The following is a 12,947-nucleotide window of genomic DNA, read 5'->3' on the forward strand; positions in this document are numbered from 1 at the left end:
CTCATATTCATATCAAAGCGTTTTTATTTGTAAGCAGATGGGATGACTGACACTGGAATAAATTCTGACCCAACAATAGCTCTGAACCAGTGGAGCTATTTAAGTGGTATATTTATGTACTTCAGTAGTCTGATGATGTTCTTATCAAATATAGCATATCGTTCAGTTTACTGACATGCACATAGTGTGTTAATTTATGAAACATGATAGAGGGTAGTGTTGGAGGGTAACTACCAATGTAGTACTATTGAAATACATTTTAAGATTTCTGTGAAAGAGTTTAAGCATTCCAAAATGAAAACCATAAAATATGGAAATATGCTCATACAGAAAATACACAATTTTCATATCTCAATTACATTTATTATACAAGGAATAAAACAGTAATTGAGAATTCTTAAAATATTAAAATCTGACACAAGAACACATAATTGAAACATGCTTATCCACAAAGGTAGCAAAAGTATTTCCTCATGATTGATTTCTGTAGTCCTTTATGTCTAGTAGCAAACAGCCGATTCAAACATATAATACCTGGAGTATGAATGTAGCTGTTTAGCATAGTTTCATTTTTACCTGGATACCTGCAGGATGGGTCTTGAGCGGGTTACTGCCATTGTACATTTCAGGAAAGTAGACACATTTTGCCCAAAGGACTGAGTTTACTGAATTGCCTCAGTAAATATACAATTCTCCAGATAGATATCATTCAGTCGAACTTGATATCAGAAGACCTGGTCAGCTTAGCTTTCAAGCTATAACGTCATGATTTTTAGAATGCCGTGGTATTACTTTGTACAAAAAAACCACAAAGCTGTTTTTTTGGCTGAACTCCACCAACTCAACAACTTCCTAAGAACTCTTTGGATCTCTGGATTTAACAGGGAAAGAGCAGTGTTCTACAAATGAACATTCTGTGGCAGTATCGCTCCTGAGTCTGTTTCTGTATTATTATTTATTGTATTTTATTTATTAGGAGGAAAGTGTGGTGTCATGTCCAGATATATTAAATGAATACTACCAGAGTAACAAGAACAAGCAAGTAACAGAGTACTTGAATATAACCATGCAACAGTAACTCTTTTACTGTAGATTGAACCTTTAAAAGCAGCATACCAACAGCATACTCTAAAGTGTACAGTCTAACAGCATTCTATAACATCAGCATTAGGTGAGGAAAGGAGGTGAGTTTAGGTTGAATGCCCCTGAAGGAACTGCCAGATGAACAGTGGTTGCTAAGCAGAGCGCTTTTGCAGGGTGAACAGTCAGATGATGGATTGAACCTAGGAAGGAGCCATGCCCTTGATTGCCTGGTAGGCTAGCTCTAATGTTTTGAATTTGATGTGAACTAGGCATCATGGAAAAATTTTAGGAGGGGGGGGGGGGGGGGGGTGTGGTTGAAAGCCAGTTGAGCAGAAGCGTTCTGAATGAGGTGAAGTGGTCTGGTGGCATATAAAGGGAAGCTGGCCAACAGGAAGTTGCATTCATCTGGACAGCAGTGTACAACCACCTGGACTAGGTCTTTGGATGAGTAGCTGGTATCCATAATGCTTTTCACATGTGAATGCCTGAATCAGTGACAGGAAGACTGTGACAGGAAGAATCTAAACAGTTTTGTTATCTTACTGTATGCAAATAATAAAAAATAACCAAATAACCTGCAAAGGGCTCAGGAGTAGCACATATCCTCCAGTGATTGCTATAGCGCACTGCATGCAAGTGTATCTGAGGAATGCATTCATCTCACACTCAGGAAGTCCTAGTCCAGGCACTTGTACAGTGCTACACTCCTATGAACAAATGCCACATCTTAGATGAATATGCTGAAGTCCATTATGAATAAGTAAATGCATACATGAATAATGAATAATTGATAGTAACACACTAATTAAATCATTTATAATACTAATCAAACAATTCATGCACCCAAATCAGTTGCAGGCTTTTTCTGTGTTTATGGAAAAAAATAATGGTGAAAATGAGACATAATCAAACAAGCTATGTTTAACAGAATCCAATGCTCACTTCAAAGACAAGCTTAAGCATTGCTATTTTTATTAAGAAACAGAAGCACTTTCACAGTCTTTGGTTTTAGACATAACCTTAGTTTGTTCAAAACTAATGTAGTAAGAAAGCCTACAATCATTAATGCCAAGTGTGTGAGCCCTGTAAAATAAATGCCAAATTCACATCTGATGTTGTCAGGCTGGGAGCCGACAGGTAACTCCAATTAAGGGAGTTTCAGAGTCCACAAAAATTCAAAATGATTCAAACGCCTCTGCTTTTTTCGTATGTTTCCAGTTACAGCTACATTCATAAGATGCTCACATGTCTTAGACACTTTGCTTCAGCTATTAATAGTTCCAGCTCTATTGCACGGAATTTATCTTTCCTTTGATATGTGTTTCCTTGCTCACCAGCGATACTTGTTGTGAGTTGAAAGAGGCAATAATTTAATGTGGGAAGTGTCTAACTGAAGGCTAGTGTGGGGATGGGGGTTGGGGGGGGGGTGTTTTACGTGAGCACTCTTAGTAAATACCCTCCAAATGTGAAATTACTTGCAAATGTGATTCAAGGTGCAACATGCAGATGAGCACATGTTGGTAAATTGTCCCCTTGAAGTACATAACGAAGGGGAATCATTATGTTGCTTGTTGGAAGTCCCTGGGAGTCCCTTTGTGGAAGAGTTGCTGATCTTGTTTATGTCTCGTTTCAACGCTTGTCCCTAAATGGTGGATTGAGCCCCCCACAATCACTGTCCATTTGCCAGCACTGACTCAAAAACCATTTATTGAAGATACACCTGGGCTCTCTGAACTCTGACCCTTCCCCCTCCTTGTATCAAAAGCTAGTAGTTATACAAGGGATCAGGATTTAAGCATAGCTAATACAAGCCTGCGGTACTTAAAGCTGTTACAGGTGATTAAAGCTCAGTGGTTAACGCGGTCAGCAATACAGTCTTGTGGCGCTGCATACCTGGTGACTGGAAACTGGCGTTAATAGATTCAGGTTGTTACACCCTATTGACAACACTTATTCCCACTGTGGCATGTTTCCCACAATGATGCTACCTTTTAAGAATGGCACAAATGATTCAGTAATAATCAGTAGTAACTAATTTCTTAATTGTAGAATGAATATTCTACAATTAAAGCTCAACATCAAAAGACAGAAAAACATAACCTTCCATTTCACTTTTCAACAATTTTCACAAGGGACTTCCTCGAGAAGAATATATGCACTAGAGGTGTTCCTTAAAAAAATTGGAGGATTGCATTAGTTACTGTTTAATGTGTATACATAATTGGATAGAATGGGTTCTTTAGTAAATGGTAGGTAATCTGGAATTATTTCAAAATAATCCCAAGGGAATATGTTTATATGGCCATACCAAGCAAACTCCCAAGTTAAAAATCTTGTTAAGGATGATTAACAAATAACTGGTCCATCCATTTAAATTCTTTTCCTTGAATTATTAATTTATTATTGTTCTGAAAGTTTCATCCCAGTGGTATTTCTTTCATGTTACATTTGGTAGAAGAATGACAGTTATTAAAGTTAAGTGGACCTAGTTTAATGGAGAATTGTTGTATCAAACTAACACAAGATGGTAATAAATATGTCCACGTTTCCGGTTTCTTGTCCTAACAAGGAAACATACTGAAACTGGTATTACACAAACAAGGCACCAGCTCAGTTGTTAATATTTATACAGTATTATTTTGGCACAGCATTGTACATTTGCCTGATTTTAACACATGAAATGTATTTACTGTTAGGCCTAAGATGATTTTTATGGGTCTAATTTAAACTGCCTCTCAGAGAGTGTGCATGCATGGAATGTATGAGCGAGTTTGTGTCCACAGTATTTTTAAACATTGCCCATGTTCTTTGACCCTTGTTGGAAAAAGATCCAGTGCTGAACTGTAGAGTAAACAGTTGTGTATGGGTCCAAGGAGAATGCTACATTTCCCATGAATGCTGAGTCTCCTTTGTCTCCTTTGTTTTCAGTCCGCCATTCAGGATAAGAAAGAAAATGTTTGCCACATGTGCATAATAGTTTGCAGACGTTAATTTTCATTGAGTTCTTGTCAAAGGACTGTATACCTAAACATTAATGTTTAGTTTCTTGCAGTTTAAGCAACATGGCTTTTTAAATATTCTATGTTTTTTAAATATTCTACAGACATTTCTATATAAAGTGTTAATTCAAGTAATAATCCAGTTTGGACATGGTTGCATTATTTTGTTGTCATACTTAATCTGCTAACTATCAGTAGGATTAAGGGGTAACCAAGAGTGTACTTTTTGCCATTTTTTTTATGTCCAAGAAAAGTATTATTATAAGATATTTTCAATGGATAATTTGGCAACAAACTTTACCAATAATTCTGTTACATTTGGTTCAAATTGTAATCATGCAACCTCAATAAATCTGTCTTGCAATGCTTTATTTCAAAATGGACTACATTTGTATGACTAGAAAGAAAAAAGTTCAACAGCATTTGGAAGACCTTTGGTATAAGAGTCAAGGGATACCAAAAAGCATTTTTAAAGAATCATTAATATAAGCTTCACACCCATTATGGGTGACAAAAGGCCTAAATGTTATCTTCTGAGGTTTATCACTACTTGGTTGATTCCAGGTAGCCCCCAAATTCTAGCTGCACTTATGTAAATGATATATGCTTAGCATCCCACAGTAATATATAGAATGTAGTATATTCATGTTAACTTTTTTCATTGTTTTGCTTTGCTTGAATTGTGTGAAAAGTACCATATATTACCCATATACTGAACAGGCTGTTCTCACTTTCATGACACAGCACATGTCTGGAAACCCACTAACATCATTATGAATTGAATCCTTTTTTCCCATGGCAGTAAGAAACACAATGATAAAAGCAGGGGTCACACTCCTCAGAACACAGACTGGAAATATATTTTTCTCATAAAAGAGTACAGTATGTGTAGTCAGTATTTTGACATGCACTGCGTGACAGTGGCAGCATTTTCATTTGATGTATTTATTCATCTAAACATGATGTCTTTGGAGGGAATAACTATACAGGCACAAGAAAAACAGCTCAGTTCTTCTTCATTGAAGTTAATTGAGATTTCTGGTGGTCCTATAGTTTGTGCCTTCTGTTATATTTTAGTATTGTGTTTTCATGAGGTAACACTGTTAGAAATTAATCACCTTTAATATGTATCTTAATGTGGATTGTTACTTATGTCTTTTCAGTGATGTGGAACAGGAGTTTGTGAACCACTGATACAGTCCCTGCAAAGTGTGTTTTCAGTGTTATAATTCTGAAATGTATCGTGTTTTCAGTGTATTTATACTGGTGAAATGTAGTGCAGCTTTAGTGGGTAATAGTTCATTTAATTCTCATAATTAATTCTAAATACATATGCCACTGCGACTATGACATGTTAATTTTTAGTAATCCTGCGATCATATCACTCCAGAGGTTGAATTGACCATAAGATCAGTGGAATGTGTGATATCAATCTTAGTCTTAAATGTCTGCTTAACGTCATTATTTTGTGCATTTATTTTCTCCTTATTTCCTGAGTCAGAATTGAAGTCATGAAAGCAAATGTTTATCACAAGCTTTCAGATATCTTTGGGCACAGAGAACAGCGATTCATGCATGGACCTTGTACCTGTTCTCTGTTGTATGTCATGTCAGCTGACATTATTGAATGCTTTGTCCACTGTACAGAGGCTCTTTTAAACCTAACTATTCAGAACAGTTAACCTTAACATATCTGAAATACTCACACCATATTTGTAGACATATATTTTTCCAAAGACAGTTTTGATTTTTCAGGTCATGGTGGGGACTATCCTAGAGTAATATACAGTAGTGTGAAAATGTTTAATGCATGACTGAAAGCCGTGTTTTCATGTATCCTCAGAGGTAGGTTTTTGCTGTACTGTTGAGTGAAGTGAAGTGTAAACATGTATTTCTTGAGTTGAACTCATGTGGAATAAGTATTGTAAGAATGTTACTGATTTCGTATGTACAGTATTATGAATTTCTACGAAGTGGAAAGTCAGAATGTTGATTTCTTTGGATCAGTGACAGTACTACATTTTATATTCAAGCTTAAGTGGACTGCCTACTATTCATTTAAGAATATTTTACTCGTTTGTTTTTCATTGTCCTTAAGTGCATAGTTTAACATTATTCCTAATTTTCAATAGGTCACCTAGCTGGTAAAACGTTATATACTTTAGGCTAAATAAAACTGAACGATATTAATGAATATGAAACAGTATGAACGTGGAAATGAAACATGAAATGCATTTACCTAATAGTACGGAAAATATGGAAAATGTAATTCCCAGTTAAGCAACATACACAAATGGCATTTATTTTATGGTAACACATCTTAATACTATCATTTTTAAAACGGCTGAGCAACATGTCAGTTTGTTCACAGTAATTTTCAGTATAATTGAAATGGTAGCTAGTTAGTTTGCAAGGCTACACTGAATACATTTCATAGGCCCATGTGCATTGGAGATCATAATAGACCCAATATGTAAATATTGTTACAAATGATAAAGTGCATGCCAGACAGGGTTGGACCACTTTACTAGTGAGATTGCTAGTGGTCTGAACCACTAACTAACTAGTTCAGACCACAAACCACAATGTGTTACAACCCATCCAAAATACCACTTTAATTGAGATCTCTGAATTTGCCTCTCCATCCCCTGGCTGTGGATGAAAAAAAATCACTAAAATTTAGCTGAATTCCTGGCAAAATAAAATACAATATGCAATTATGGCCTGAATGGTTGCCTAATTGCATTGTGAGCAGATGTTCAACTGCTTTGTCATCATACAGCTCTTAATATTCATTTCTTAAATGTAATGCTGTTATTACAAGCCACAATAATCTGTATTTCCTCAATACAAATATTTTACTGTTATGACTGAGGCTGGAGTCTGTGAAAAAACAATATAATAATAATATGATGGACATCACTCAAAGTTGCATTACATACAATGCGTTTTCCTTTCCTCATTTTTACCCTATCTGTATATCTTATGAATATCAACAGGTCAGGTCGTCTTTACTTTGCATCATTCCCTGAGTGGATCTGTGAAACCCTTTATCTCAGCAGGTTCCATAGACTGAAAAATTGCACCCAGGATGATAATACCAGGCATTCCATTACGGTATCTTGATTGATACTGTTACGTTACATTATTGTCATTTAGCAGACGGTCTTGTCCAGAGACTTACATAGGATACGATTTTTACATGTTATCTATTTATGCTTTACACTATGCTACACTCCCACCCCTATATTTTTCTAATAATTTGTTAGACAGAAGGTAGCCTTGAGCTTACTGGAGTGGAAACAATACTTTGCTTCAATAGTGCTATTGAGTAACAGGTTGAAGATGGTTGTATTAACAAAGTGAACGAGGCTTTTATTTAATGATTCATATATCTCTATATTTATTTATTTGACTTAGTGCAATGCCAGTCATACCATAATGCAGATTTAAGGGAATCATTAATTATAGTATTGGATATGGAACCAGGGCTGAAAGTACAGCCATAGGGAAAAATACGTGTGAATCAGTATTCAGGAGTGACATGGAAAAATATAGTATCCGTGGGAGGACGGGGAAATGATATTATGGGTTAGTGGGGTTTTGGAAGAAGATGAGTAAGAATTAGTCGCAGTGATCACAGCCTGCAGTTGACTGAGGTGCCATCCAGCAGTCTCCGTGGCCCTGCTACCTGAGCATGCTCAGTAGGCCCGGGCCTCTCCCAGCCAGTGCGTTCCAAGGCGGTGACCTATGGCATTCAGAGTGGCACGGGTAGCAGCAGCAACATGGCATAATGATGAGAGCTTCACATACACCACTGGGGCTTACAGATTTCAAGTTGTATAAGGACTAAAAATGTATGGTAATGCTTACATTCTGTAGCACTGTATGGTAATGCTACTCAAAGGAGACTCAAATTCTCTGCTTCTTTGTCATAATGTGGGAAAGGTGAAAAGGAGAGGAGATTGGGTCCTACTGGAGCAAAACAGTTGTTTTCCATTTGAGATTACAGATAGGGATACTTTATGTTTTACTTATTATAACTTTTTGAATTGCAAAACTAATACAACTGATATTGATGTATCGTAACATGCTCCCCTAATTACACTTGTGTCCTTTATTGTTAGCTATTTGCAACAAATACAGTGTTATGACTGCAAAATACCATGGTTAAATTCTCTGTCACATCACAGCGAGGAATCCATTTCATGGCCTTTAGTCATAGCCCATGTGTCCAGTAGTGGAGAATGTGTGTTGCGTGCCTAACAGGCAGAGAGGGCCTCAGTCTAGTGTGTATTTTAATCCGCAAGCCGGCATGTGTTAGCGTACTTGGCAAGGAATAGATATGCAAGCACTATTCCCTCCGAATATACTGCCCGTAGAGTAATGTGTGCCATTCCATAAAGCATTTTTTATGATTTAGTCATCTATTATAAATCCTGTCAAAGTACTTACAACTCTTCGATTGGTCTACAGTATAGAAACAAGCTAGTTAGATCATGAAAACCATGTTTGACTTTATCTATGATTGAAGTGCAGTTCACAGCCATTTTAATTTTGGCTGCAGCAAAAACAGTGTTTAGACTTAACTTGTCACAATCCACATCCTTAATATGTTTTCAAGAGAGCTCAAATAAAAACATACAAAAACATCTGTTATCATACAGAGTTTTACATTGAATTTCATTCTGTTTTCAAAGATTTATTAGGAAAGTAATGCAGTCGTTCACCTGACTTTCCCTGATTTTCAGCTTAACTCTGAGTATTACCATAAGCTTATATCACAAAATTAAATTCCTTCAAAGCCATTAATAATGGTTGCTATTGAATTTGGGGGGGGGGGGGGGGTAATGTTTTAGGGAGTTGTAAAGATTGCTGATTGGGGTATTTGTTTTATAAGAGCTGAGGACATTGGCATTTTGAGTAGAGTGACAAAACTGAAATCCATTTTTGTTTTAAAATTTTTTTGAATCATACCAACATGTTATTTGTTCTGTGAGGGTTATTCAGTAATGTATTGTGCAAGATACTGCTATGTATATGAAGACATTGCATATAGTATATCGCCTATATCAACATGTTACTATGTTGAATGCTGTTTTAACTTAACAGGTGTACTGCTCTGTGTTATGGGTAGAATTAGATGCCATTACTAGAACACTGAAAATACTATTTGGTTTTATTGTGGTTGGGTTTTTATTTGTCTACCAAGCACCTATATCAGCCCCACTTTGTATGAAGAAACTGGTTGCATAAAAAAGTAAATTAAAGGTGCCTTTACTAAATAAATGTGTCCTATTTGCCAGTGTAACTGTTGATCCAGAATATTTTAGTAAACTATAATATTCCATCATGTCCTTTAAGGTCATAAATAGCTTCACAAACAATTAATTTAAATGGTCATAATTGCAAATGGAATTACATGCTGTAAGCTTGCGCTGCACGCCTCTATGGTTGTTGGGGGATGATAGACCCTTATTAACCTTGATGCAAAAGCTAATTAGCAGAAATAAATACAAGCAAACTGAACCCAAGGCAGACCATTATCAGTTTTTCTCCTTGTTCAACACTGTTATACCCCTAATGGTGTTTACAAGCGTCATTGCTGCCAAGACTTCTGACCAGCTCTGGGAGCAGGAGGACAGGCGTTTTATAAGACGTGAGGATTATATGCTGTAATGTGGGCAGGCGTGTGTGCCAGCAGGGGGTAAGACCTTGATGGGACAGGTCTGCTCGAGGGCTGCCAGACTTGGAAAGGGGTGCGATTATCTGGGGAACACATGAACATCCCACAGAGCATGAGTCATGGTGACTCGGTCAGTGACAGTGGTGTCATACAGTGGTAACTGTTGAGAACTGTCTGTTTTCACAAATCCCTACTTCTTAATATTTTTTGCAAATAGAATGATGGGATTTTCCCATAACATTTTTTTCAAAAGGAATTCAAATTTGCACCCACTTGCATAATTAATTCCTGCCAAATTTGAATTCATTAGCTCCTGTTAATGCACTCGAGCTTTGATCGTCTGTGAACCGCAGAGCCCACAGTGTCGGACAAAGATGAGTACAGCATTGCTGTTGCAGCTGCAACCCTTATTTTCAAGCAGAGCAGGCAACATGATCTGTTTTCTGGAAGGACCACATTCTGTTTTATTAGAAAAAGGATAAACAACTTATGTGTGCTTTGGTTATGATTAACTTCATGAAGAGCAAATGCCATTCTTTGCTCCAGAGTGAGATGAGGATTCTGTAAGATTTATTTAATATTTTGGCATAAATTAACGACAAATGTACACTAGTAAAATAACTGACGTGTATTTTATAGTAGCAGTACATCCTTGCACATGCACATACATGTACAATGGACAATGACTATTCAAGAAGCTTTTGTAAGGGTCATATTGTTTTTATGATCATATTGCTAATATCTTCAGACTCCACACCCACATCCACTGAGAAAAATCAAGCAGAGAAATGTATCAGTTTGCTTTTCAGTACAGTATATGCTTTGTTTCAATATAACCAATGACTCATCATATTTGAATACCGTAGACAGAACCTGGATGGCCAAAACAGCAGCATTTTTCTTTATTGGCACTTGCTCATGGTAAAAATAGAGCGGAGGAAGTTTAACATCTGCATGTGTTTTTCATGACTAAATTATATAATAATACATCTGTTTAACATTATGGATCCATTAATAGCTTAACCTCTTATACTCCCAGCCTCTACAGTCCACAGTGTCTTCATGTACCCTGTTAAGAATTATGAATCAATACTGCATTGTACAGGGGAATATTCTTAAACAGAGCAAGTAAGACAATTGTTTGCTGTTGTGGATTATAGGATGAAATTTTATTATGAAACCTTATTTCCTGTCTTCTACATATATGAATATTTGATATCTTCAGCAGCACATTCCAGTCCAAACCTACAGTCATTGAGGCAGTATCATCATTGTGTATACAGGCCTTAACTTCCTGTACTCGTACAAAAAATAATAAATATGACAATTGTTCGGATTACTAAAACATACAAAACATACCAAGGCAACATGTATTGGGTATTTGACAGTTGGTACTGGTGTTTAGTAGAATATATTTACTTTTTCTGTGAAAAAGAACAAATTATTTATCAAAGTATTTATCTTGCATAAATTGACATATAAGGTTCCTAAAATCCAGATCACGGTATATAGTTGGAAATTGTTGCATTGATACTTGTGAGTTGTGAGTTAGAAAACTAGAAAAAGGAAAAAATAGATAAAAGTGCAGTGTAATGCAAATATAGAAATATTTCTTGTATTTAACATGATTTCATATATATTTTATATTTTATATAGGCAAATCAGTGTTAGGTAATCGTTTGCTTTTTGCCAGTTTGCCAGTAGGGGTATGTGGGAGTTTCTATCCCACATTGAATGTGGAACAGAGGTAGAGAATAGGAAAAGAGTGTATCCTGCCAATGAGAATATTCTTAACGTCTCGGTCAGTACGGTGCACCAACGTTTTCATCAAATTTCCACCGCCTCTGCATGGCTCTCCCAGCAACACCACCCCTTGTATAAAAATATGTATGTGCAGTACAAGTCACATTATACAATGCGGTATCAAAAGGTGAGATCATTCAACATTGAATGTCAAATGGTTATTTTTTTCTATCTTATAAATTGGAAATCCCTATTGTATTTTTCAGGAAAAAAGAAAAAGACAAGCAGAGATTGAAGACAAAAGAAGACAGTTGGAAGACCTCATATTGCAGCTACAGCACCTCAAGGTAACTGTCCTCCAGAGTGCATTTGCCTTAGAAGAAAATCTACTGTATGTGTCAATTCAATCTGCCCCTATGTTACTGGAATAGAAAAAGAATTATTAATTGGGATGAAAAACAATTAAAATTCTGAAATAAATTGTATGCTGAACTGAAAAGGGTGCCCATAAAAATTCATGTTGCCGTAAATATGTGGTAATGATTTATATGAAGCCTGCCTATGTAAAGCAAAACATGACATAGCAGCCACACGTAGCATTATGTCTTACTATATGCGTCTGAAACTTTACTTCAGATGTCTGGAAATGGCACTGTAAATGACACTGCATAAATGCATCAGAAGGCACTCAACACAGATTCATAACAACGATAGACAACAAGATGTAAAGCTTTAAGTTTGTGGTTCCTCAGAGTCCTTGTGACATAAACAATGTGCAATTGTTCCTCAAAAATCTTTATTGATTGTTTTGGAACCCAACAATATGCTAACCATTGTGAGGGAAGAAAGGATAGCATTGCTAGTAATGATGATCTTTTCTTGTCTGGTTTTAAAACAATTGATAACATTTGTTCTTAGGAAGCTATACTGAATCATGTGTGATGCATTTGTGGATGTATCTTCTAGTGTGTGTCATAACAGAACTTTAAAGTGCTATGTCAAACATGTTAAAGAGCTTTAACAATGTGCTATGATCTGTGAAGTTAGACTGAATATAAATGTTGTTACCAAATACAATACTTATTTCTGTTATGGCTGAACCCTTTGTGTTATGGTCAATAGGCCCTTAAACCAGGAATAGTGGAGTTGGAAAGTCGCTTTTTCTACAGCTTTGTTCTTGCCACATGTTTTTAGATGATTGGTATAATATGTTGTAAGAATTCTGTGTGTTTAGACACAGGAAATATATGGACAAAATTAAAAGTTCCCATAGACTGCAGCCAGAAATCAAAGCCGGATAACTTATCTTAGAAAAAATTAAGCAGTCTGGGGGAGAATCGCCACATAAACAAACAACAAAGAGATATGGGAATTGCTTAAATTTAACACTCAGAGCCTGCCTCATTTGTGTCCTGCTTTGAATTGTATGCATTTTA

At 36.2% G+C, this 12,947-nt stretch overlaps 1 protein-coding gene across 2 annotated transcripts in view; it reads left to right on the forward strand.

Annotated features, from left to right (window-relative positions):
- The window catches only part of LOC118777402 (A-kinase anchor protein 2), a 120,435-nt gene that overhangs the window by 28,948 nt on the left and 78,540 nt on the right, over window positions 1–12,947 (forward strand). For both annotated transcript variants that reach the window (XM_036528248.1, XM_036528249.1), the window contains exon 3: window positions 11,778–11,858. In XM_036528248.1, coding sequence (XP_036384141.1) covers window positions 11,778–11,858 — 81 coding nt within the window. The remainder of the gene's footprint in view (window positions 1–11,777; window positions 11,859–12,947) is intronic.

Source organism: Megalops cyprinoides, chromosome 5 (assembly GCF_013368585.1).
Source record: "Megalops cyprinoides isolate fMegCyp1 chromosome 5, fMegCyp1.pri, whole genome shotgun sequence".
Classification (NCBI taxonomy): domain Eukaryota; kingdom Metazoa; phylum Chordata; class Actinopteri; order Elopiformes; family Megalopidae; genus Megalops; species Megalops cyprinoides.